At 40.9% G+C, this 26,215-nt stretch overlaps 1 protein-coding gene across 1 annotated transcript in view; it reads left to right on the top strand.

Moving 5' to 3' along the window:
- The first annotated feature begins 690 nt into the window (after positions 1–690).
- Positions 691–26,215, top strand: part of TAF4 (TATA-box binding protein associated factor 4) — a 40,303-nt gene continuing 14,778 nt past the window's right edge. Inside the window, exons 1-6 of the mRNA XM_082326014.1 lie at positions 691–1,027; positions 2,993–4,081; positions 22,397–22,563; positions 23,101–23,220; positions 24,977–25,096; positions 25,868–25,990. Coding sequence (XP_082182140.1) covers positions 712–1,027; positions 2,993–4,081; positions 22,397–22,563; positions 23,101–23,220; positions 24,977–25,096; positions 25,868–25,990 — 1,935 coding nt within the window. The 5' untranslated portion in view covers positions 691–711. The remainder of the gene's footprint in view (positions 1,028–2,992; positions 4,082–22,396; positions 22,564–23,100; positions 23,221–24,976; positions 25,097–25,867; positions 25,991–26,215) is intronic.

Genomic DNA, 26,215 nt, shown 5'->3' with positions numbered 1-26,215 from the left:
CGGAGACCGCGCCTGGCGCACGGCGGCGGCGCCCGCCCCCGCGGCCCGGCCGGCGAGGCTGCTACCGGCCGCGGCCGGGGGGCTGCGGCCCCCGGGCGGGCAGCGCTGCGGGGCCGCCCGCCTCTGCCCGCGGCGGAGGGAGGCGCGGGGGCCGGGGCGCTCCTCCTCGCCCCGCTGCCCCCGCCCGGGGCTGGGCGTGGGGCCCGGCCGCCCGCCCCCCGCTCCCCCCGCGGATCGGTTACAGGCAGCTGGCACAGGTGCGGGGCGCCCTTCAGACTCGCGCCGGCGGGGGAAGACCCGGAGGCAGGGAGCAGCAGGGAAACATGCAGCCATTTTGGGCCGCGGCAGACAAAGAACCGCGGCCGCCCCCGCCGCTCCGCCCGCCCGGCCTTCGCCCGCGCCTGCAGCCGCGGCCCGGCCGCTCCGCCCGCCCGGCCCCGCCCGCCCCCGCCGCCGCGGCGCCCCGCCGGCGGGCCGCTGCCGCCCGACTCCCAACTAAGCCCTCGCAGCCATTTGCCCTGCCTTTTATAGGCGGGCGCCGGCCAATCAGCGGCGGGCGGAATCCCTCTCCGGCCGGTGATGTGAGGCTGGGCGGCCGCGCCTGCGCAGTGGGGGGGGCCGAGTGTGTGTGGGGGGTGGGGGGAGGGAGGGAGGAGTGAAAGGGGAGGGGGGGGAGGAGGGAGCAGCTCACAGGAACCCTCCAAAAAAAAGATGGCGGCGGGCTCGGATCTGCTGGATGAGGTTTTCCTGAACACGGAGGTGGATGAGAAGGTGGTGAGCGACCTGGTGGGCTCCCTGGAGTCCCAGCTGGCGGCCTCCGGCCACCACCACCAGCACCACAAGGCGCAGGAGCCCCTGAGGGCCGCTGGGGGGCTGCTGGGGAACCATGTTGTGAGCAGCAGCAGTAGCAGCAGCAGCCCTAGCCCTAGCCCTGGAGGAGTAGTAGTAGGAGGCAATGCTAATGCCCAAACAGAGAGCAGCAGCAGCAGCAAGATGGGACTGAGTGCCCCAGAGATCACAAAAGCAGGTAACATGGGCAGGGGTGGGGGGCTCTGAGGGAGAGGGGCCCTCCCCTCCCCCCACTCCCCAGCTCCGGCTGCCTCCTTCCCTCACTGCTTTCCCCCCTTTTCCCTCTCTCCTCCTTCTCGTTGTGGCAGGAGCGGGAGTGCAAAGGGTGGTATCGATCATATGGGGGAGAGCCTCCCCTCATCATGCCCCCTCGGTGCGTATCCGCGCCTCTGCTCCCTCCCCTTTATTTTCCCTCCTCGCTTCTGCTTACTAGAGGGTGTTTTATCATGTGTGGGGGCAGCCTCCCCGCAGAACAAGCCGGCAGTGCCCGTCCGTGACTCTGCCGGTCCCCTCTTCTTTTCCTGCCCTTGTTGCTGGAGTGTAAAAGGGCTCTCTTGATCTGGGGGGCCGAGGGAACCAGAGCCCACCCCCTTGGTAATGGCTGTGCCTCCCATGCCGTCTGTGACTGCTCCCCTTCCCTTTCCAGGGGTGGAGGTTATGGGGGGGATTCCCTCTCGATAATGCCGCCTTAGCTGTCTGTGTAAATGCTCCTTCCCCTCCCCCTTCTCCCTTGCTGAAGTGCAAGGGGGTGTTATTAATCACGACACCTATTTCCTGTAGAGGAGGAAGCGAGGGGGGATTTCAAGGGGAGGAAGTCCCTCAAAATGCTTCCCCCCCATATCTGCCCGCCTGGATATTCCTCCCCCACCCCCTCCCTTGTTCCAGGGGCTTGGAGGGGGCATTCCACACCTCTCATTCCTCCTCTGCCCTCAAGGGGGTGTTGTCACAACACCAGGTCCCAGGAAGGGGGGGAATTCAGGCCACAACACCCCACCTTGTACAATGTCTTCTCCCACCCACCCACCCCCCCGTAGCTACCTGGGAATATTCCCCCTCTTCGTGTCGTGAAGATGTAGGGGGATAGTGTGAGGGCTGGGACTGAGGGCTCACTACATGAGAATGGAGGGAAGCTGTTTTTCAGGGGAATTAAAAAAAAATGTCTCCCCAGAATCTCTCTGCAATTCCTCCCCTCCCCCCATATATTTTTTTTTTTTTTGCTTTCTTTCCTGTTGCTGAAGTGTAAGAAGATATTACAGACCTTCTGTCATGATTAATGAAGCTCTTCTAGGAGGATCTCCTTAACCCTTATAACATGCATCTCAGTATCTGTCTGTCACTATTCTTTTCCTGTTTCTGTCTCCTTAGGGCCAGGACCTGGACTGTGTATGATTGTACTTGTGGTAACACCAGGCCTCATCAAGGGGCGTGAGGATTATGCGGGACAAGAAGCTACATCATCTTGTCCCTTCTCAAAACCAGCTTTGCTTTTTATTTATTTTTTTGTAACTATCTCTGGCTGTGGGAACTTCAGATCCAGAAGAACAAATTCTGTAATAAGGTGGAGGGGTCTTCTGGTACCCTGCTCCAGGTCTGGCAGTACTTCTTATCTTGCCAGGCCGACGTTTTTCTTTCCTTTCACTTTTTCATATTTTGCTGTTGTTGAGCCTCCTGATCTAACTGACTTGCTCTGTAGGAGATGAAAGGATTAGAGGGTAACGTGTGCTGGGCGTAGGGAATCTGTCTTATTAACTTGTCTTCCATTGCCGTTTTTCCCTCCTTCCAGTTGCAGTCCTGTTGCTAAATGTAATGTCAGGCTCTAGAATGGGGAAGAGGTCTAAGATGATCTTCTTCCTCCCTTCCCTTGGTTCACATCAAATCTGTTTTTCCCATTTTGTCTTACTGTAGTGTTGAAAGCAGGGGTGTTACAATTAATATTGAATCTGTCAGTCTTGGGTGGGGAAACTGGAGGCTTTAAGGTAATGTCTTCAAAGCCATCTTCAGCTTGTACTCTGTCCCGTTTTCTTGGCTCTGGGCAGGCAGCCTGGGAGATGCAGAAGACTTGGTCATGGGGGAGAACATTCTGTCTTCATTGGACTTCTCTTCTTGCTCATTCTCTCTGTTTAACCTTGTTGTTGTTTTGCAGGAGCAGGAGGAGTGCAAGGGGGTGTGATTAATCATAACACCAGGTCCCAGACTTCAGCTCTGGATGGAGCCACCACAACGAGCACCAGCACCACCACTGCAGCAGCAGGAGGATCTGAAGTCACTGCTGCTCCAGGGACCCTCAGTCAGGGCAAATCGGTGGTTATCAGCACCATGGCAACTGCCTTGTCCACCAGGAATGGCAAGATTGGGACCACAACAGTGCAAACTTTGAATGGGAGTAACGTGGTGATGAACTCTCACCATACAGGAACTGCTGCTTTCTCTGGGACTCCTGTGACTGCTAACCCCGCTTCTGCACCTGCTGTTGCCCCTCTCGTTAACAATGGACCTGGATCTGTGGGGAAAGGAAATACTGTTAATGCTGTTTTGCCGTCAGCTTCCAACACTGTCATCCAGACTTCTTTCCTTAATACTGCTGTGTCCTCTGCATCTTCCTCCTCGCCCACAGTTATCTCCTCGCAGCCACCGCCGAGCATTGGAACTGGGGCGCCTACGGTAACGCTCGTGAGGCCACCGATTCACACAGCAGGACCCACAGTAGCTGCAGCTGGTGCAGCCACTCAAAATGGGAGCAATACTGTGATCAATTCAACCATCAGTGTGGGGAGTTTTCCTGCTGTTGCTACAGCCACTGTGGGATCTGGAGTTTCCCTCCAGACATCGCTTGTGAACAGCCAGTCTGGTTCCACTGTGCCAGCAGCTCCCGCCACACAGGTCATCAAATCTGAGTCTCCTAAAACTATAGTCCAGGCAGTATCCCAACAGCAGACGCTGGCTACTGCTGGCCAGCCCAGTACTACAGGGGGTAACATGATTATTGGGCAAACTATGCAAGCTGGGCTCTCCAATGTTGCTCCCAATCCTGGTGGGATACCTCCTGCAGCTCCTGGCACCCCCACAGGAATGGCTAAAGGCACTGCCAATACGGTGGCACAAAGTCTGCCAAGGACTCCAACAGCAACTACGAGTGGAATCAGAGCAACTTTGACTCCTACAGTTTTAGCACCTCGTTTGCCTCAGCCACCTCAGAATCCAACTAACATTCAGAATTTTCAGTTACCACCAGGTAAGTAAGAGGATTGAGGGGTCTTATTGTGGAAGTGTATTTCTTGCAGGAAGGAAGGTATCCAAATCAGGTTTCTTGCTGTTTAATTGGGAATTGTGGAAAAGGCATTATATTTAACAATGAGAATCATCTGGTTTTGAGTAGTACAATAGTAGCATCCCGCTACTTTGCATATGATTTTGGGTGACCAAAAAGTCTTTTCAGCAGTAATAATTTGAAAATAATTCTGCTCGGTATCTTTGTTACAATGCGAGTGTAGATGAAGCTGCAAACTGCCAAAGCGTGACAATGGAATATTATCAAATGAAATGTTGTGATTTCACTTTCACGTAAGGCATTTTGACTTTTAATGCGGTGTTGTCAGTAGTTCGCATAACCTTCGCGTGCTGTTCAGTTCCCTCTCTGTCCCTGCGTGCCCCCAGTACCACAGAGCGCTCGTGAATAGAGAAGCAGCAGATACAACACAAGAAAACTACCTTCTTTTGCTTTAAATACCTTCAAAGTCTGACTTAAAAACTCACAGATTTGAAGCTGGTGATGATCATCTTAGTCACCGGAGTTCTGATACAAAAGGCAGTCTTCCTATGTCCTTACCTCACCCTGTTGTGTCTAGGGTTGCAGCTTTTGTAGTAGCTAGTCTCATGCTTAGTGCTGAGCATCTCTGGACAAGGAATCTAGTCCTGAACTCAGTGGGTGAGTAAAAAGCAGGACGAGAAGCATTTCCTTTCTGAGAACTGTTTTGTCCCTCCTTAAATATCCTAGATTTGGAGATTTAAGGTTATATATTTGCTGTTATTTTGAACCAGGCTTGTACTTGTATCCAGTTTCATTTTTAACTGAAAATACGTCTGTGAACCTACAGAGTTTCCTGTATTTTTAATAATATATGGTAATAGCTGTATTCTTACTATTCACTGTTTTCAGGGCAGTATACAAAGAACAACTAATTAAATTTTACTACTTGTACCGAATGAAATTAGTGATGGTTGTGTATTATCTGTTTCAATTAGTCTTAGTAAAAATACATCTATTGTAACTCCTAACCGACCTTAAAGTAACGCACCTGTCACATAAGGTAGATGAGAAACCATACTGTGTTACTACGCACTGTCTTTTTTGTGTAATATACTATTTATGGTATGTGATGCCATGTAGTTTGATGAAGTCTGTCAAACATTCTGTGTATCTAAGTTCGAACTGGCATAAATATTCCTCATTTTTTCTGTATAGAAGCTTATTCCCTATATGAGTAATTTGAATGACACGGGTTGCTAATTTAAAAAATAGCAGTAAAACTCAGACCTCGAAATCCCAGTGCTTAATTTGAAGCTTGTAAATTGATAGGCTGGAAAAGCCTTATTTATTTATTTATTGCCACAGTATATCAAAGGATTTTTCAGGTTTACCGTCTATTGCCATGTGTACCTACATTTTCACGAATACTGCATTATAAACCTGAATAGGGGAAAAATACTACTGTTGAGTCCAGTGGGACTTTTTTCCCAGGTAGCTGGTGTTTTCAAACTGCCTTAGCATACTGAAATGTGTTACTCTTAGAAGCAGTGTTGCCAGTCCTTAAGCGTAATTGGACCATAAATTGCTCCTTTGGAGGTCTCCATAGATCAAAGTAAAACAATATAGGTTCTAAACACTTGAGGTTTTTTATTAAGCACTTTTCTTGTCTGTCCTACACTTTAAAAATATTTATAACTTCAAAAGAATAGCATGACTCTTAAAATAAGCAAGTATACATGACTGAATACATAGAAATTGGAAATTGGGTTCTTGCATGATGAGACAGACTTAATATTGGAAAGGATTTTTTTTTTTTAGTGGAACAGATTATTTTTTTTTTTAAATTGCTTTGGTTTACATTTTTATACCTTGTGAAAGTAGCCAACTTTAAAAATGTTTTGCATAAAGCATTTCTTACAGAACACTTAAGAACTGATGGATGTTGAGCTCTTACAAACATCTCACAGGTGCAAGGGCTAAGCACCTCTGAAAGTCTAGCCACATGCAACTGCTTTAATCTTTAGTAGAGTGCATATACATTCATAGTGAAAGGAGAATAGATGACTATGCTTTTGAAATTGTATTTCGAACTACAGCGTCATAGGCCAGATTTTTAAAGGCAGTTTGGTAGCGTGAAGCTGCAACTGCAGCGCTCGTATGCTGCGCGTCTACCGTATGCATCAAATTTGCACACACAAGTTAATGTTTTTAGAAGTTAGTAGTGTGTGCTAGTAAGAGTTTGTAAGGCTTGGTGCATGAGATAGCTTGAGATCATGCACTGCACGTGTCACTTTTTACACCAAGGTTTACTAACACTTAGAAAGAAAATTTTTATGGAAGGTTTGGCCAATAAGCAGCACACGTTTTATAGTTATTTTCTTACCCTGAATTACTGTTTCTAGCGCTCCAAAATACAGTTACAGTTTCACATGTATGGAAAGCAGAATATAAGATGTCAGTAAGTATTATTAACCTGGGACTTGAAAATTAGAAACCTTGAATGGTTTCGAATGTTCTCTTAAAAAGACCGTGTGGAAAATAAGCTCAATCAACACTCTTTAAAATATATTACTTTTAGAATAATGCTTTGTATTGCATCAAGGCGATTGTGCAGCAAACATCGACCGACGAAATTAAAGATGTTTGAAGAGCTAATGGGCCGTAGTTGTTGCGACCTTACTGGATTCTGGTATATTGCTTCTCAAAGAAATGACTATTCAGAGCATCTGTGCATTAATAATGGTTTTCCACTCCAGACATCTTTGAGGAAGAGGACTATTGCGCTTAGTCTTTTCTTCAGGAGCCTGTGTTTGGAACTTTGTGGTCTAGGTGGACAGATCTCGGTAATGAAGGTCCAAAAATACGCTTATTTATAGCTTCTTAGCAAAGACATGCAAATATTGTTAGATAATTTTCTAGGGGGCAGGAACACAAGTTTCTCTTTATACAATGCTACTTTAAAGATGCAACATTTTTTGAAACTGACTGAAAATAAATTTTATGAAGTTCTTTGTTTCAGAGTACTTCAAGCAATAATATGAAATGTGTTGCGTACAATAATATGGTAAGAGGTAGGAAATTTGGTGAGTTTGTTGAAGCATTAAGTCAGTGTTCTGCTGTTACAGATGCTCAGAAAAGTCTGCAGAAAAGTGTAACGGAGATTATGCCCTAAGATTAATCTTCTGCAATGTAAGCGTTTGTAAAGTGTTTAGAGGTCATCGCTGACACGTGGTTGAATCATCTTGTAAAATGACAAAACTTGTGTACTTTAAAATCACTTTTCAAAATACTATCTTCTCCAGCAATGCTCTAATACAATCTAAAGACCAATGTCTATAAGCTTATGCTTACTTTAGCAGTATTGTCAACTTGAGGGTTCAAAGATGTGGTTTCTGTTCTTGCAGATGCTTTATGTTGTTACTCTCTTCTGCTTTATTTTTATGTACAAGCATCTCATAATAAGCTTTTAAGATGCTTGCTTAAAGAAGGGAGCAGATTGGAGAGAGTGCTGTAGGTATACAGAAAAAACAATATAGAGCTGGTAGGTCTGAACAGTTTTCTCTATTAGCTCAGGTGAAACTGAAATCTAGAAACCTTCACTTCCCCCTGTCCCCCTCTTTTCTTTTCTTTTCTTTTCTTCTCTTCTCTTTTACCTTCGGAGTGAAATGTTAGTACTTACGAAAATTTCCTAGCTTGATCCTAAAGACTAACTTCTAACTTTTTTCCTGAATAAGTAAGATTCTGTGACACTCAGTCCTGTTTGAAGATAGCAGATAGGATAGGTTGTCTTTATGTAATTTTTTTACTTCTGCAATCGTGACGAGTATTCTCATTAGCAGTAATGCAGTTGTGCATCTGTAGTAGAACTGCTATCACAGATTTGTTTTGCTTTGTATCTAATAATAAAACTTCTTTATTACTTTCACAAAACTCACTTGAATCTACCAGTAGCTGATGATAGGGGATGAGACTAGACTACTTCATCGCTTTCTTTCCGGAGGCATCTCATGTGCCACTTCTGTGGTGACTACAGGATGGGCCGTTTCCCGACTGTGAAACTGATGGGGCTCCTTTAAAAACTGAACGTTCCAGAGTTCTGAACAGTACTGACAGTTGGTTTAAACTTACTGTTGGTGCTTTCTAGAAGCAAAGGGTACCTGGAAGAACATTGGTGCTATACGTCTGTAGACCCTGGAGGATGGACTACATCTATTTGCATGTTCAAGGTTTTCTTCGCAGCCTCTAAGGCTGGAAACTTCAGTTGGTGTTAAATGGAAGCATAACTTTTGTAGAAACCAATGATTTTTAGCTTGTGTTAGCTATCCAAGAAGGATTCTAACTTAGGCCTTGGTTATAGTGGCTTTAGGATGGGAAAACTACCTGAACACACACGTAATTTAAAGCATGGGTTCAGGTCCTTTTGACTTGAGCAGTTGTACTTTTTGGAGCTGGAGTCACTGAAAAATAACGTCTGCAGGAGTAGTTCAGTTTCCTCCCGTAAGGAGCTGCGGTGCTAGGCTGTCTGGCAAAAGAGAGCGGGTAGAAAAAGGAGAAAGGTGGCAGGCTGAGAAGAATCAGACAACCTTTTCATTGTAAAACAATTTGTGTTACTTTTTCATACCGAATGCAGTGTTCTTTGGGTTACTTTGTACTTGAAACATGTACCCCAGAAGTGCCTAAAGTAACTAGGAATATAAATAGATGAGGAAATCTACAGACTTCCATAAGACAAGAAATATAGAAAGGAACAGAAGAAATACTATGAAGTAGTGGAATGTAGTTGTTTCTATTTCTCATTGACTAGCAAGCGAGTTCAAACATATCCTGATTATCGTTTCCCTGTATGTAGCATGTGCTGCCAATATTATGCCTGTTAACTGTGTTGGCATGGCTGTATTTTGTTAAAAAATAATGTCTGTAATGCACAATGATAATAGGAGCTTCTTATAGTACTTATAGGATGTTTTACTTTCAAAGCATTTTACAAAATTTAATCCTTGCAACACGCCTGTGTGGTTGGTAAATAAAGTAGTATGAACTCTGCTTTAGAGCTGGGGGAAAGAGCAAGTTAGAGAAGTTCTGACTTGCTCAAGGCCATGAGGGAATCGATATTTTGCCAAGATTAGAGCTTGGGAGTCCTATACTTGGCACATAAAGTGGTATCTCTCTTTCTGTAAGATAACTGTGGATCTCTTCTGCAGAACTCTTCTGGGTGAGGGGTAGATTTTATGTCCAAGTCATGCATCGGCAAGAGGAACATTCTGCTTTATTTGAAATGTGCTACATCAGATCTGCCACATGTCGCCAGACTGAAAGTTGTGTTTGTTCTTACTGCAACTTTTGTAAGTGAGGAATCCTGCGTGCTTAGCTTTGTACCCCAAAGAACTTCAGACGCTGAGAGCTGTGCGATAGGATTTTTTTGGTTTTGTTAAAATCAGTGTCATGAGGCAAACCAATGCTTTGTTTTGCACATCTGATAAGGGTGTCTCTTTAAGTGATGGGTTCTAATGGGACTATCATTGTGATTCCATTAAGCTATGAAGGCTATTAACTTTGACGACGTATTGTTCAGTTCTGCTATGGAAAATACTGTTGTTCCCAACAGCCTTTGGAAGAGCATGTATTGATTTGTTTCGTATACCTATCTATGCTTCAAATTCTGATCTTTCTGTTTTGTTTTTTTTTTTTTTTTTTGGGGGGGTATCACTAGGCTTATGATCAAGGTTGTTGGTCAATGACCACAAGTGAATGATTTATTTTCTTTTGAGCCATTTTGCACCCTGCTACTCTAGAAGTTACATGGTGTTTCTATGTTCAGTGAGCTAAACGAGTTTCCATCTCTGGAAATCTATATGAGTTACTTCTGAAATGCGCTGTCTTGGTTTGAGGACCACAAATTTGGATGCTGCCCAGGACTTGAATCACTTACTAACACGGGATGCTGCAGCAAAGTTAGCAATCTGAGATGAAAATGCAACAGTTCTGAGCACTGATAAGACACAAATTAGTAGGTATCTCAAACTTCCTTCAAATGAAATGTTTTGGTGTATGAAAACTCTTACTATTGTTTGTCTTCTCTGGTTTGGGAAATATGCAAACAGAATCCTAAAAAAAATGTATGAAGTAGTTCAGGAACACAGTTGAAAAATACTGATATTAGCCTAAGTGGGTTTTAGCAAAGAGAAGAGACTGGCTTGTGGAAAGCTTGCTTTCTAGCTTTCTGTTCTCATAAAAACTGTGTGATCAAATACTAAGAGTCTGCTTGGTAGGAACTAGACCTTGAAGTCACTTAAGAACGCAACATGTTAAACATTTTTTTTTGTTACCGTATGCAGTTTTTGTCAGAAATACTTGAAATCAGCATTTTTACCTGAAAATAACTACTCGTCAGGATTGTTCTCTGCGTTGAAACTTTATAAATGTTTATAACTCCATTTATCTGCCTGAATCTGCTCCTTGAATTTGTTGCCATTGCTTGATGTTAAAAAGAAGGCTTTTGCCAGTTGGAAGACAGTAAGCATTAGCAAGTTTAACTTTTTTATGTTAGGTATATTATTTCTTGTGAAAGAAGATTTGAAGAAGTAGTGGCATGAAAAAAATAATTTTGAAAATTGTGTTTCTCACAATGAAGACAGTGACAGAAAGGAATTTTTAGTCGTACTTAATAGGCAGTTATTTCAGTTGTATTATGAACTGTAAAGCTGTATGTGAAGGAAGGCCAAACTGTAGAGAGAGTAAGTGGCACACACGGGTTACAAAGGGCTTTTTCTGTGCACGGCCACAGGGGTGTTCCTGTGTACAAATAGCTGGGTGATCCGTGAACGTTGCCGACGTTTCCCTGGTGCGTTTCTGGGCCTGAACCCTCAGGACGGCTCTGTCCCTCTGACAGGTTGCACACAGTTGTTTTACAGAGACAGTGGCTGTGGGGATATTCAGCCTTTGGTTTTGTGTTGTTATAAGTTGTTAATGCATTAACTTGAATTTGTTTTTAAACTAATTAAGGTCTTGCCTAAATGCAAGAAGTTGTAGTGTATTTATACTGATGCAGGTTTCCTGAAAGTTGTAAAACGTTTCTTGTCTGGATACAGTTTTTGCTGAATCAGCCCTCTTGCATATTGCTTCCTCGTAAGAGAAGGAAAATAGCTTATACAATAATTATCTTGTACAACGATATGGTTGTGTCCACACTGGAGATAGTACCGCTAAATTATTGTGACGAAACAGTCCCAATTTCCATCTCAAATGTTGAGAGAAATGTAAAAACTACGCAGACCAGGCTGTAATTAAACAGGTGTAAAGACTGTGTGATCACTCATATTTCAAATTAGGTGAGGCTTTTTTTCATTGAGACCATGGAGATACAAATAGAGCAAAATTTTTTTTTATTTTAACCTTTTTAGGACAGTTTTACCTCAGTTCAATCTGGAAACTTTTACCCTGCTTCTATTCTGTGGTAATTTCCTTCCAGAAATGCTGGTTGTCTTCTGGAGGTACGGGTGTCTCAAGGAACTGAGAGACAGGTTTTTACCGCAAAGCCTCCTGTCTTGGAGTAATTTTCTTCAGGTGTCTTTAGCATAATATTTCATGTAAACTGAAATAATTGTCCTTGAGGCCTTATTTATGCCTTTATGTACGGGGTATTTAAATATAGAATATTTTTTGGTGAGAACAAAACCTTGATTATCATCACTATATAATGGTATAGATTATCAATAATCAAGAAGGAGGTGATAATCATAAGGAATTAATACAGCTGTGTCCTGTTTCTGCAGTGGGATCTGTATAGGCAGAGTTCAGCACCTCAGTAGAGACGTCTTAAGGCATTGTGCAAACGTAGATAATCTTTGGCGCTGTAACTGTCAGGCTAGAAATAACATTTTAAAAAGATGAGTTTCTGTACTTGTATTACCAGTGATCAGAAAGTTACACTTTGGACATAAAAGGCTGATTCTCAGCAAAGTGCATAAATAGGTTATAAATCCTTTTACCCAAGGACAGTCCTTTTACTGTGTATTTGTACAGGATTTAGTGCAAGGTTCGGCTCAGTTGCCAAGCTCTCTTTTGTGGGATTTGGAAAAGTAGACTGATAAAAATTGGGTAACTTCTTGTCAGTGTAGAACTCTGCTTATAAATTAGAACTGTAGATTATGGACACCGTGCATCTTTTAATTTTGATGCTTTTTTACTTAAAATGCATTACTAAAATATTTTTTTCAAGAACACACTGTAACCAGTACCTAGACAACTAGTAACATAGAACTTGCATCAGTATGTAATATTATTCTACATGGCTAGCATGACTGTTCTAAGGTTTGTATTGAACCAAGTAAGTATCTCTAGTAAAAATGGCCTAACTTATGATTATAACTTGATTAATATACGCTTCTGAGTAGTTGCACTGTTAAAAGCCATCACAGTACTGTTGTGCAGAATAAAGCACATGCTGGACAGATTGTACAGACATCCAGTATAGATTCAGTTGAAAAATGTGTGCTCTAGATATCAGAATATAAACAAAAACTACGCAATGAGGTGTGGTGCCATGCTCTAGTCATTCTTAAATGGTTTGAGGGGGCAGGAAGGCTGTACTAAGCTGTCTTCACACCTTCCTTCAGTTTATTAATCAAATATTTCTGTAAGGGAGGGTTAGATTCAGTGCCTCTCAGAATGTAGTAACATCAGGTGCATTCAGCGTAAGCGGTGGTGTGGCAAGTGGGACCAGTTGTACTCACATGAGTCAGAAGTACCAACTCCAAGGAGCAGCACTGAGGAATTGCAGCACCTGTGGCAAAAGAGTCAGCGAAGGTGGCCAGAAGACTGTTTGCTGAGGGAGCAGTGGAGGAGGTCGGAAGAAGGGATCTGGAGTAGGAAGGCTGAGAGTGGCTAAACTGTGCAGAAGTTTATAGAAAAGCATGAGGAGCTGTTCGTTTTTAATAAACATATGTGCAGTAATGTTTGCAGTAGTATTGAAGGTGGATTGGAAGAAGAGGCAAGTGTTCACGCCATGAACTTCAACCTCTTATTTCCCTTCATTCTTCCTTTTTTCCAATGTATCATTTGGTTTTCTTTTCTTCCCTCTCCTCCATGGGGGAGGGGGAGAGAAGGCACTAATTATTTATAAGTGTTAGTCATACCCAGTCATTAAGCTTAGTCATTACTCAGGACTGTGCATTTGATGGTTAGTAAAATAAAACGAGACTTGATTTTGTTTAAAAGCTTTCTGAATTCAAGCTTACAGGTGTGAAAATACTTTTAATTCTGTGTTCAGACTAACTGAAAAAGCAGTGCTATTTAATAAATGTTACCATCAGCCAAGTGACATGTAATATCATGTCCATGTTGTTAGTTTGTATTTGAACTCGCAGGCGTAGCGTTCGGCGTATTCTCAAAGCAGAATAACTTTTGTATCGGCAGTGAGAGAGTCGTAAAATCGCAGGCTGTTTGTGCAGAGGAGGATTTGAAGGGAACGTTTCCACTGAGGCTGCCCTGGGTGGCTGTCAGTCGGTGGAATTGTCTAACACCGGGGCTCCACAGCTCTGGGGGAAAAGGCGGCAGCAGCGAAGGGTTTCGTCACTGCTAAAGTTACAAAAGGTGTATACCTAGAGTAGGGCATTCACAGTGGGGCCAAATGAAAGAAGTGCGTTTTTTGTAGGTTTTCACGTACTTAGTTGTTTTAGTGTGTTGCTTTTCAAAGCAAGATAACGTGGATTTAATGCATTACTCTTCATTAAGTATTTGTGTGCAGACTGGTAAATGCAAAGTAACTTGCCCGTTCCCAGTTCATCAGGTGCTTGAACAGCACTACTGTTGATGTGCCTTGGTGTAGACAAACTGATCACCAGAAGTCAAGACTAGTTGAGTTTTAAAATCTCCTCTTTAGAATAACAGATCAAAAGAATTAGTGACACACTATTTTGTGTCTTCCTTTCTCAAAAACAAATCCAATTTTGGTATAACTGCATGGTTGGTTGATGTTAAGTATATTGAAATTAATGGCAGAGCTAAATCTGAATCACTTTGAGATCAATAATTAAAGTAATTGGTTTAGCTCTTGATAGTGTTTTTCTTAGTTCTTTCTGCATGAGACTAAAGACAGATTTGTGTGATGATTGGGTTGCAGTTTGACAGGGTGCTCTGGTGTTTTGGCTTTGTATGCTTGACTAGAAAGGAATGTTAACACACTTTCAAGGAATATAGCTTTCCAGAAAAGTCAAAGTAGTTTCAAGTCACATTGTTGTTGAAGTGTTTGTCAATTGTTGCTATATAATATGACATATTTCCCAGAACACTTCTCACACACCTTTTCAACTGACCAGGTAAGATTTTTTCCATATAGGATCACTGTTAAATACAGTGGCTTTTTGGCACTCCAGCATGACATTATTCCTTTAATTATATTCTTAAAAGACTTGTGAATCAATACTGTACAAGTGATGATTCACTTCACTTTTTAGATGGTGCTCTTGAGTTCTGTAGTTTGAAACTGAATTCTTGCATAGTAAGAGTAAGCAAAAGCTTTTACTATGAAGTTGAGTCTCTTTTTGTCTTTTGACTCTTTAGTAAGAAAAAACAAAAGCAGTTTTTCATAATGTGAACTTGTGTACTTGGTCTGTACAAAATACATTTTCTGTGCACTGCAGTCAGGATTCTTGATGTTTTTTGAGAATGTATCTTTCATCTGTGTTGGCAATAATCGTAAATCAGCAGTTCAAGAATTAGTGTTTCACAGACCATAACCATTAGTTATGATCTGTGATATGTGTGTGCAGATTGGGCACGTGGGGAGAGTGATGATAGGCAAATGGAGTGCTGTAGTAAACTAATGCTGTACCAAAACTTCAGGCATTGTATCTTGGTAAAATTTGACTTTATTCCAGAGTGACATGAGTTGAGAAGCGAAAGGAATGCTGTGCTTTTGTAGCTGTGTAGGAAGGTCTTGTCCAAAACCCTGTGCCATGTCAGTCTTCACTATGGTGTGAAGTTTAGTGCCTGTCAGGAGAGACTCCCAAGTGTTTTGTATTAGAGGTGCTCTGAAGCAACACCGATAGTCATGTTTTTTCGTGCCAAGTTGTAGCTCACCTCAAGCACAGCAGGTGCTGAATGTTTGACAGACACCTTTAAGATGTGTTTGGCATAGTGTGCACTGTATGCTCTCAATACAATTCTGTGCAAAACCTCAGCATTTGTTGCTTTAGGGTGCCCATGATTGAAACAAGACTTGAGGGAATCTAGTACAACATCTCAGGTTGCTCCAGCGTGCTGGACAGCTCTATCACCGCCTGGCAGTTTTATGGCCTGTAGACTTGCAACTCAGCAGGGAACGTATCTACTACTAACTGATGTTTGTACAGGCTGACCTCATCCGTGCCAGTGCAGCGCAAGCACTTCTGGAGCAAGTCACAGATAGCGAGCTGAAAATGAACCCACCGCTGGTTTGCAGAAGCTGATACCTGCACTACGTAGACTTCTCCGTACGCACTATGGTTATCCTCGTGGAGCTAAGACACCTTTATATAAGTCACAAACCAACCTCATTTGTTCGTGGAACTCAAGAGCCTGGATGGCTGACAGTGTCAAAGACTTTGGCAAGACAGTTCAAGTAAAAGTTTTGTCTGGATTTGTTGTGCAGCACAGATCACCTGAGGTTCTAAGCACCTAAACTGAGACAGTGCATCTAATGTGGTGGTGCACACCTCTCATCAGGTACAAAACAATGTGTCTTCAATAACATCTAGTCCACAGCTGTGTTGCCATTTAAAGTTCTGTGCTATTCATCTCGATTTGTAATCACTGTTTCTCATGAGTTGGTGTGTAGATTGTCCTTCAGGAGCTGCTACGTGTCTGCTGGTTTATTACAGATGCTCTTCTTTGATGTATGTAAATAATTATAAATCTGCTAAAAGTTGTCTTGTGTTAGGGAAGATCCCCTTAATTACCCAGATTTTCATGGAGCTGCAGTGGACTAGTAGACTTTAATAGGTTCTTCCCTCTTTTCCTGGCCTTTCGTTCCTGTAGAGTGAGAACTTTTCCAGGCAGGTCCGTTATCATAAGAGGAGGAATGGTGGATTGTTGGACAGCGTTGATGTTGGTACCAGGTTATCATTTCCTTTTCTGCAAAAAGTGACCCTATCGTATATACCGCTTCTGCTGAAAGTTCTTCCTGTAGTTTGTATAGGCAGCTCTCTTTTTCTTCAGCTGTCTCTCCAGTATTCTTCTAGCTTTTCTGTATTGGGAAAATCTTAGAAACTTCGTCCTTTTGTAAAGGTTTTGTCATTCCAGGGTCTCTGTGTAGCTCGATCCAATCATCTACAGAGCATTGACTCATCCCCTTTGCTTTATATGGTTTTTGTGGTGTGTATGGTATCAACTTGCATAACCTTGCAGACACTTGCTTTCCTTTTTGTTGCAACAGAATCTCTTCTGACAATACAGAAGGAATACTATTATAAAGCTTTCTTCTGCTAATATGGCACAGCCCGCTTATGATTACTGGCAGATTTTTTTGCCACGTCAAATGTTTGCAGCATCTTGCCGCAAATGAGTATGTGCTTGAGAGCTTAAGGCACAAACTGCTTTGACGTTAAGATAACCTCTTAGTGAACTAAGTTGGGATTTGAAGATTTGTCAGATGTCAGTGGACTTTATGATCAATAACCCTCTTTTCTAGAGGTGTTTGTAAGGACTTTCATTTCCTACACCAGAAGCATCAATCCTCTAGTTATTCTTTCAGGCTCGGGCAGTCTTGCTGAACATCAGTGTATGTGTGTAATGAAGGTGATTCTGTGCTGCCTACCAGTTCTCCCTGACCCTAACTGTTTTTTCTCTGGAAATAAAGTTCAGTTAGTTTTTACTTTAAGAGGAGAATTTCCTTAGGAGACTGGAAAGGGATATTCTCCATGCAATTTCAAGATCATGCATCCATTAATTCTTCTGTCGTGTCTCAGCTACTAAAAAAAAGAACTTATTAAAAGTCTAGGTTCCTTAGTAATGGTTCTTCTGACTTGATCTGGATTAGACCATGAGCTACGTTATGGATAATGAACAAAATCTGTAAGCTTGAAGCTATCTGTTCTTCTGTTCAGTATCTGCCTCAGAGAGATGTTGTCACTTGTGATCTGATAGGATACTTTCTAGGTTTTATATTTCACAGATCCACAAGACTTTCATTCTTGCACGCCGGTATTCCCAGTGACAAGCATGGGCATACCTTTTTATGGTCCGCATGTTAGGTGCTTGCTAAGTGTAGATAAAGTCCTTCAGTGTGTCACCTACTGTATGAATCGAGTGCCCGAGAAATGGAGCAGTTATTCTGAGAGAGGGTGACACCTAGATATGTTGCTGTTTGAGTGGCTGCCTGCTAGGTATGGTTGTCAGAGGTGACAATCTGCTGGACTGTGTATCTCCTCCAAACAGTAATCTGAAGATGCCTGCTATATCTGCAGAAAGTTTTAAGTCTGTCATTGGGACGTCCAGCTCCTATAAATATTATTAATCTTGGTTTACCAGCGAAAACTGGTAACAAGACAGAAAACTGTTTTGGTTTGGGCTTTTTGGATGTAGAGGTTCTCTAGCAAGAAAGCTCTATGTGTCAGGAATTACACAGGTAATCAGAGTGGTCTGCAAAGGCTACAGAATATTTTTTTTTATTCTTCTTCCTTTATTATTCTGATAATTTTTTTTTCTTTAGTCTTTGCTAAGCCAAGCCATGTTTCAAGGAAAGAAGGAAGAGGAAGGCATTAGAAAAAAGCCTGGTTTGTGTTTTTGTGACATGTCATATGGCCAGAGCTCTTTACTTGTCATTCCAGTGCATGATTTTACAAGTTTTATTAATTTAAAAACAAAACAAAATAAAACAAAAACCATCAAACCCCAAACACAACACTTTGTAAATGGAAATGCCATTAGCAAATGGAAATATAAATAGTAAGAGGCAAAGACAACACAGTGTAGAATCATGGAGCTACATCGTATAATAATGAACTTTTCCATCCAAACACTCTTGAAAACAGGAGGGATCTGGGAAGGTCTCCACAACAAGAGCACATGAGATGACCGTTGTACTAGTCAGGAGCACAAGTCTTTTCAGCATAAGGAGCAATCCAACGCAATTTCGTTAATCCTTCATTTGCAGCTATGATGAATTGTTTAATTCAAACTAAAATATGAGCCTCTTTCAGGATTCTCTTAAGCCTCCAACTTCTAACAAAAATGGTAATTAATTTTAATTTTAATTAGTTTTTAAATGAGAGACTTGGAAAGAATGCTTGAATGTTTGCATTTTTAATAGTGAATATGATTTTAGAGTACACGTGATCAGACTTTCTAGGAAAAAGAAGTCAGAGATATATTTAAAATGGCCAAATTTTATTGTCACCTTTTTCTAATTGAACATTTTCAGTGATCTTTATTACCTGTTTGGTCTCAAATAGCAGTTCATCCATTTGTGGAACAAAAACCTAGATGGTAAACTTGAAACAGAAAGATATTTTTCATCCATACTTTAAATATGTTGCTGAATTTAATTAGAGAAGTGAGATACCTTGGTAGAGTTCTTCTAGTACCTGGTAGTCATTTCTGATATGGTTCATACAGCATTTGCACCCTTATGCATTGGAGTTTGAGGTTATGATACTTATGTGTATTTAAATATTTAAAATATAAGGTTTGGAACGTAAGAGAAATTATGGGTTTTTTTTTTCCTACACGTCTGGCTGTCAGCCCCTCCTTTTTTCCGTTGCAATGAATGAATCAACTGAGAGATGGCTAATGTATGTATGGAGAGAGGGGGCTGTTATAGTCCTACATTGACTTTGTTTAGACGTGGGAAATAAATGGGACTTTCTTTTTAATTCTTAATCAAGTTAGCTCCAATGAGCTTTCTGAACTTCACTGAAAATCCACTTAATGCCAGCTTGGGTATAGTTTTGGGTTAGTGAGTTTCTTTTTTAGCTAATTGGGTTGGAAAAGAGTCTGTAGTTGGGCTGGGGAGAGAGAAGCTGAGAGAGCAGCTCCATCTCCCTTTCTAAAGAATTCTCAACAAGGCTGGAGAGGTGTTAAGTGTGCAGTCAAAAATTACTTGCCCGCACACTGTATTACTGGTGAATTTCTGCACAGAAATTTCAATACCAAAGTTCATCACGATCTGAATTTTTGCACCTTTTCTGAATCACCCATCTACTAACAAGATGCAATTTCAAGCAGGTAAAATGTCTTACATCATCATACCATGATTAAAGTTTATGCAAGACTAGTCTGATGTTTGTAATTGTCTTGATGTTTGTATATAGCCCATTAAGTGTGCACAGCAATTTATCGATCAGTGGTAGACTGACTGTAACTTAAAGACATGTTAGAAATTGTATAAATTGAAAATAACTGTGTATCAAATATGAGTGCAGTATAAAAGAACTGTTTAAATAGGGACAGATATGAATGTAGCTTTGTATGAAGCACTTTTTTTATTTTGACTTCAATACTTGAGGGAAGGTTCAGACTTCTTCATAGTTAGAAATCTAGCAGGATAGTGCTTAGAGTCAGGGTTTGAATTACAAATGATTGTTTTGTCTGTCTGCTGCCAAAAATTGAACTTTCTTGATATGTTTTCTAAAGCTCACATTAATCTGCTTTTCAACTGTCTGTTTCAGCAGTTGTGCTATGTTAATGTGTAGGCATGTTCTAATTTTGCATGTAGCTCAGGGAGAATATTTCATTGTTCAGACATTGCGCTTGCACTTCGGGGTAGTCAACCTTCATTTTGTGGTTATCTCCCTTGCTTCCTCTCTTTTCTCATTCATGTTTTGGGGAGCAAAACAATGAGTTGACACTACTGGTGTCCTGAGGGGTGGTTGTGCTGTTGCAGGACACTAATGTGTAGTGCAGACCCATTCTTGAGCCTGATGTCTGTATTGAGCTGGAGACTGGAACAGGGAGCGTAGAGCTGTGTGCCAGTGCCTGATGCTATGAAGGTTCTCGTATGCAGGTGAGCTGCTTTGGGTTGGCACTTTCAAATAACTTTGGTCACTTTTGCACCGAGAGAGAAGTTTAAAAAACAAACACCCACCTCCCTCCCCAAACCCGACACTAGAGTTAGTATCTCTTATGTTGCTTCTGGAAGGAAATTTGGATGGTACGTTAGCCCTAGAATATCCTAGGGAACCCCAAAAATGGTGAATTTTAGGAAAAAAGTTTCTTATGGGATGTCAGTATAATTCTGTGACATTTAAGGGCTTCTGAAAGCACAGGCATATATAGTTGCGTTGGGTCTTTTCAATTGCTAGAAACTAAATGGTAATCAACAAGCCTTAATATTTGATGTTGACTTGAAAATAGCTCTTCTAATCAACTCCCACTGTACTGATGTTTTCAGTTATAATAATATTGAAGATTTCCACTGATTCAGTGTTTAGCTTCTTCAGCTGATTATTATGAGGGATGACAAAAATGGGCAACGCGAGTTCATTTCCCAAGATTTCATCTTTGCATGTTGGAAGAGGATGCCACGTTCTGTTGGTGCACGAATGAGCTTGATGTAGTACGAGGTCACTCTCTAGTCTTTAAAATATTGAATTTCTCCGTTTTTTTGTCAGTAGCCCCCTCCGCGTAGCGTGAGGCTGATGGTGAGAAAGTAATGATGGTTCTAATGAGCAGCTGACAGGATCAAGCTCTGTATTCACTACCGAAGTTTTTCAATTTCTTGTAAGCTGTGGTGGTGTATGGTTTTGCTGTTTTAATGAAAGTGCCTTCTCTCTACACAAGTTACAGGAGAAAAGACCTTTCTTTTTGGGATGGCTTGGAAAATGTTTTTTTGGACTCGACAGCTAAACTAAGAGTATTTATTTCTACAGTCTGCAAGCTTATAAATAAGCTTTCCCCCTCCCCCTTTCCTACAGAAAAACAGTTTGAGAATATTTGTTTCTAGACATAACTCTTGTCCATAGCACATTGTGGTCCCACCTTAACACTTCTAAATAAGTCGCAATGGAAAGTCACCTTTTTGATGTAAACTAGTTTAACGTCTGTGTGACTCTGCTTCATTAAAAGAGAGTTAATGTTGAGAATTTAAGAAAAAATTAGGGGCAAGTCAACTAATATAATCTGCTTTTCATTTGAAATAATTTTTGTAGAAATCAGTATATGGATTTTTGCAGTTTAACACTGATTTTCAAACAGTCCAAGAAAACTGTTTAAGGCGTGTCTGTAAACATTTCAGCACTTCATCCGAATAGAAAAGCAAATAAAAGCTTGAGGCTTTTAAAGTAGTCACGCTCTGAGATGGCATAGACCAGATCTCCAGATATTGTTGGGGAGCGTGCGTAGGCTGCTTATTCACTGAATGGCGCTTAAGAAAAACTTTCTGATTTCCGTAGTGCCTCTTGATTTTCATGCTGAATTTTCCTCCTGTAGTTTGTTGCTCAGAAAGGCTAACTAATTTTGAGCGCCCAGTTTGTTTCTTTAGGTGGCTTTTTCAGAGCTGATGAGGTCCTGAGGCTCTCGTGGACTGACTGAGGCGTGCTGAATGAATGAGCTCTTGAAAAACAGTTCATGTTGTCCAGATCCTGTTTGTGCCTTCAAGAAAGAGAGACTATCGTCTGAAAATCTGCCTGTTAAAATCTGGTTCCCTATAGCTACCCAGTGGGGTTAAGTGTATTGATCTGAGTGACTGAGCAGGGAATGACTGCCTTATTTCCCTCTCCATTTTATTTTTCTTTTGGGGTGTAACATGGCACAATGCAGTCTGTTGCAGATACACATGAGAAAGATTATGATTTTATAGCCACTTTCATTACTAAATTTGTTATGGGAAATTAATTTAGAACTTAGACAATTGTGTTCCTCTTGATGGTGAAGCCTATGTTTGATTATATCCCCCCCTTCCCCCCTTAAAGAAAAACTAACAAGAATCTTGCCTAATGGCAAGATTTTGTTTTATTTGCAGTGTTTTGTAAAACAAATTTCTTAGTAAAGAGCAGGTAGGATTTTTAAATGATTGCTAATTTTAACCTCTAGTCACATGGAGTTTTTCAGTTGGGGCAAATACGACTCATTGTGTGTTCTGATGCACACCATACTGAGCGTTTTGATAGAGAAAGAGTATTTCTGTAATTAAGGTATTCTGTACAAGATGTGATAACGCAGCTGGGTATTTCGCTTTTATTCTAAACCACTTCTGTTAGCTGTGTAGTCCTTCAACAGTACATTAGTCCATATGTATCCAACTTAGATTAAAAACCTCGGAAAAAAAATGTTCTTTCATATTTGAAAAGGATGTAGGTTTTCTTGACCACTTTCTTTTTTTAACAGGCATGGTCCTTGTGCGTAGTGAGAATGGGCAGTTGCTGATGATCCCTCAACAAGCCTTGGCGCAGATGCAAGCACAGGCACATGCCCAGTCTCAGCCTCAAAATACTATGACTCCTCGTCCTGCTACACCTACCAGTGCTCCTCCAGTGCAGATATCGACAGTGCAGGTTAGTTCAGTAATTTGTAGTGTTAAAAAACTAAGATTTTTTTTTTTTTTTTTTTTTTTTCTCCCTGTGAAGAAAACACCAGAAAATCAGGTATGATGTTAGTGATTTGAAGAAACCACTGATCAACCTGGTGCTATACAGGCTTCTCCCCATGGCATAGGCATTGCGTTTTGTTCCTAATTCTGTTACAGTTTGGCTGTTACTCATTAAAAATATTTTTACCTAGCTGAATGGCATTAAGTTTAAAACTGTTTGCTATAAAGAAGACCATTCAAGACCATATATGGTTAACGTGTAGAACTCTTTTCCCCAAGGAATCATTATTCTTTATAAGACTAAAAGAAAAAAAGTGGGTATGGGTATATGTATACTGAGATCATTAAGTTAAGACTAAAAATCCTTCTCACAGTTTTATAGTGGTCCAGATGTGTTCTTTTGTATCTATAATAATGGCAACTATCCGGAGACAGAACACTAGGTAAGTCGATTATATTTAAATATAGGATCTAATGTGTTTGGTTTTTTCCTCTTCCCCAGGCTCCAGGAACGCCTATTATTGCACGACAGGTGACACCAACTACTATTATCAAGCAAGTGTCTCAGGCTCAAACAACAGTGCAACCCACAACAACGCTACAGCGTCCTCCTGTTGTGCAAGTGAGTTTGTAGAAAAGTAATGTATACATGAGATGCATCAGTTCCGATTAGCTGAAAACCTGCTTGAGACTGCCAGAAATACAGGAAATATAATTGCTAAGTGCATGGAAGAAATATATTTTGGCTTATCCTTTCTAAAACATTTGCAGATCTCAAATTGCTTTATATTTTGGATGTATATGTACAATTTTTTTAAGTATATTATTGTTTCATATTATACCTATATGCATATATATTTAAAGGTATCCTGTTACTAGTTTGTATAATCACAGAACTGACTAAAATAAAATGCATTTATGCTTTCTGCCTCAAGAAAATGACACCAATTCCCTTTGGATTTGGAGCTGTGATGTTATTCCTGTGATGGATCTGTAGTCCTCTGAATTCTGCAGCAAAATTTAGAGTTACAAAAAAAGACTGCACTGGTAGCCTTTTCTTCCTCAAGCCTTCTCCCTGTTACATGAGTCTCTGCTTTGGTCTGTGTACTTAGGGAGATTCTGATAACTCAAGGATAACTCATGGTGTCTTAGTATGTGGGCTCTCTTCTAATAGCCTGGCCTGTATTAATGATAGGCTTTCTTGTAGATTTTTTTTTTTTACAGGGGTGGTAGGGTGAGTTTAAAACACAGTGCAAAAGTGTGAATTCTCCACATGACTTCCAGGCAACAGCGATACAATATGATTGCTGTCTCCTAATCTGTTTCATTGTGCTCTCTTCATCCTTTGAGTAGACAGGATTAGAGAGTTTTAATTTAAAACATGCAGGTTTTGCTGTGCATCCAGTTAACCTTTTTCCCCTCCGAGAGCCTTTGCCTATGCCAGTGATCTTTCCAGATCTAAGAGTTAATTTACCTAACTGAGTCTCCTTAATTTGCACTGCTGTTTTACTGGACAAAAAAAAAAAAAAAAAAATCATTCCATCTGCATATTTTTTGCTGTAATGAACATACCATGGACTTAATTTATCGCGATTTCAAAAAATGAAGCAAATTAAATCCTTGTCTCCTTTTCTGTCTCCCAAAATACCAGTGAAAGTTAGCTTTAGCAGCACTGGAGCCTCTTTTCTTGTGCATTTTTATATAAAGAGCAAGTTTACAAATGATTTGTTAAAATTCTGAGAGCTAGCTTTAGCTTGGTAAGAATGGCTGTCTCTGTGATTGGGTTGTCATTAGTAATTAGACTGTGTTGGATGTCCATGAATGAACTGTGTATGTGAAAAGTTCTTTTTTACAATGTTGATTCTTTAAAGGTTATATTCATACTTTGGTGGTATACCAGCTTGTCTACAAAACTAGAAAAATGTTTCGTCCCATTGTTCATCAAAAAAACCTAGATAAGACCTGAGCTTTTGTGGCTGTTGTGCCTTTTTAGAAATTCCTCCCTTTGAAAGTGGCATTTAAGGGAACAGGCAAAAAAAGTTATTGCATTCACAGAAATTTAGCACTCATGTTAATTGTGTTTCAAAACCACAGTGTATGAGGGTATGTTTATGGCATTATTTTGCCATTTTATTCAGTCACCAAGAATCGTGCAATTCTTAATCAACTTTTAGGATTTCAGTTTCGAATGTGTAGTGTTTTGTGCCATCTGGTGGCTCGCTCTTTCCACTGCAACAGATGGCACATTAGTAACTTCTTTTTATAGTAGCTGTGAAAGATGTTCTACTGTCCTGTGGCTCAGTCTCTGTTTGATGGTTCAGGAAAACATGTTTCGGTATGTTCCAAGTAAAATAATGTTATGTTTGTATTCTCTGCAGCCTCAGATTGTTCTGGGTGGTACTGCACAAACAACTACGTTGGGGACAGCAACAGCTGTACAAACTGGAACTCCTCAGAGAACAGTGCAAGGAACAACGGCAACCTCCACTGCTGCCACAGTAAGATACTGAGTGAATTTAGAATTTTTTTGTCCATTCACATATACATGTGTGTGTGCATGTATGTACATATATATACACACACACACACACAGATCAGAGTGGAGAGTAGTAAAAATGCAGGAGTTCTGTGAACTATTGGTCTTGAAAAGGTAAACTCTTAGTAGAACCGTAAAACATACAAAGTGTGAACGCAGGTCACTTGAATTTTGATGGCTGTCAAAGTATCAATTTTGATTTCTGTAATAGTTTGTAAAGCGCTCCTTTTTTTTAAAACATATTAACTAACTTATAGAAAAATGAATTGTTCAGCACTGCAGAGTAGAATCAGTATGAGAAAGGATAAGACGTTGGCACCGACTCATCCAAGATGCATGTTTTCAGGACTGCACAATAGGGAGAATCTGTGCATTATGCTATGCACTGGGAAGGAGGAGCTTTTCTGTTTGTTGTCCTGCTAAAATGCGTATTTTCCCATACACAATATTCCATTCTTAAAATACTTTGTGTTTCCTAACTTCATTAAGAATCATAATTTATTAGATTTTGATAACAAAAATGTACAATACATATGTAATATGAAGCAGAATAATAATTTCAGGCTGATTATGTCTTAAGCGTTGAAGGACATGAATCTATAAATAATATTCTGCAGTGATGAACTAAAGAAAGGCTTCACTTGTCAGAGTATATGGTCAGATCATGTTTTAAGAAGAGTTTATCTTCCCTTCTCTGACTGTTTCCCTTCTACCCTTCCTCTTCCCGTAACAGGAAACTATGGAAAATGTGAAGAAATGCAAAAACTTTCTGTCCACATTAATAAAACTGGCATCATCTGGAAAACAGTCTTCCGAGACTGCAGCTAACGTGAAGGAATTGGTACAGAACCTGCTGGTAAGAAAAGTTCATTAAAAGTTGTAAGAAACAGTACCTGGGCAAATTTAGACTCAGAACTGAGGGGAGTTTTTGGAGAGGAGGGAGGTGATAAAATCAGAGATAAATCAAGTTGAAACTTTGCTTCTTCTGAATTAAAATATATGCATAAATTCTCCTTTAAGCTTGTAAATGAGACACTAGTGCTCATATTCATGCATGAGAATGTGAGTTAAATTGAAGGGT

Source organism: Platalea leucorodia (genome assembly GCF_965183815.1).
Source record: "Platalea leucorodia genome assembly, chromosome: 13".
Taxonomy (NCBI): Eukaryota; Metazoa; Chordata; class Aves; order Pelecaniformes; family Threskiornithidae; genus Platalea; species Platalea leucorodia.
Note: the sequence above shows the minus strand (reverse complement) of the source record. Positions and strands in the feature narration are given on the sequence as shown.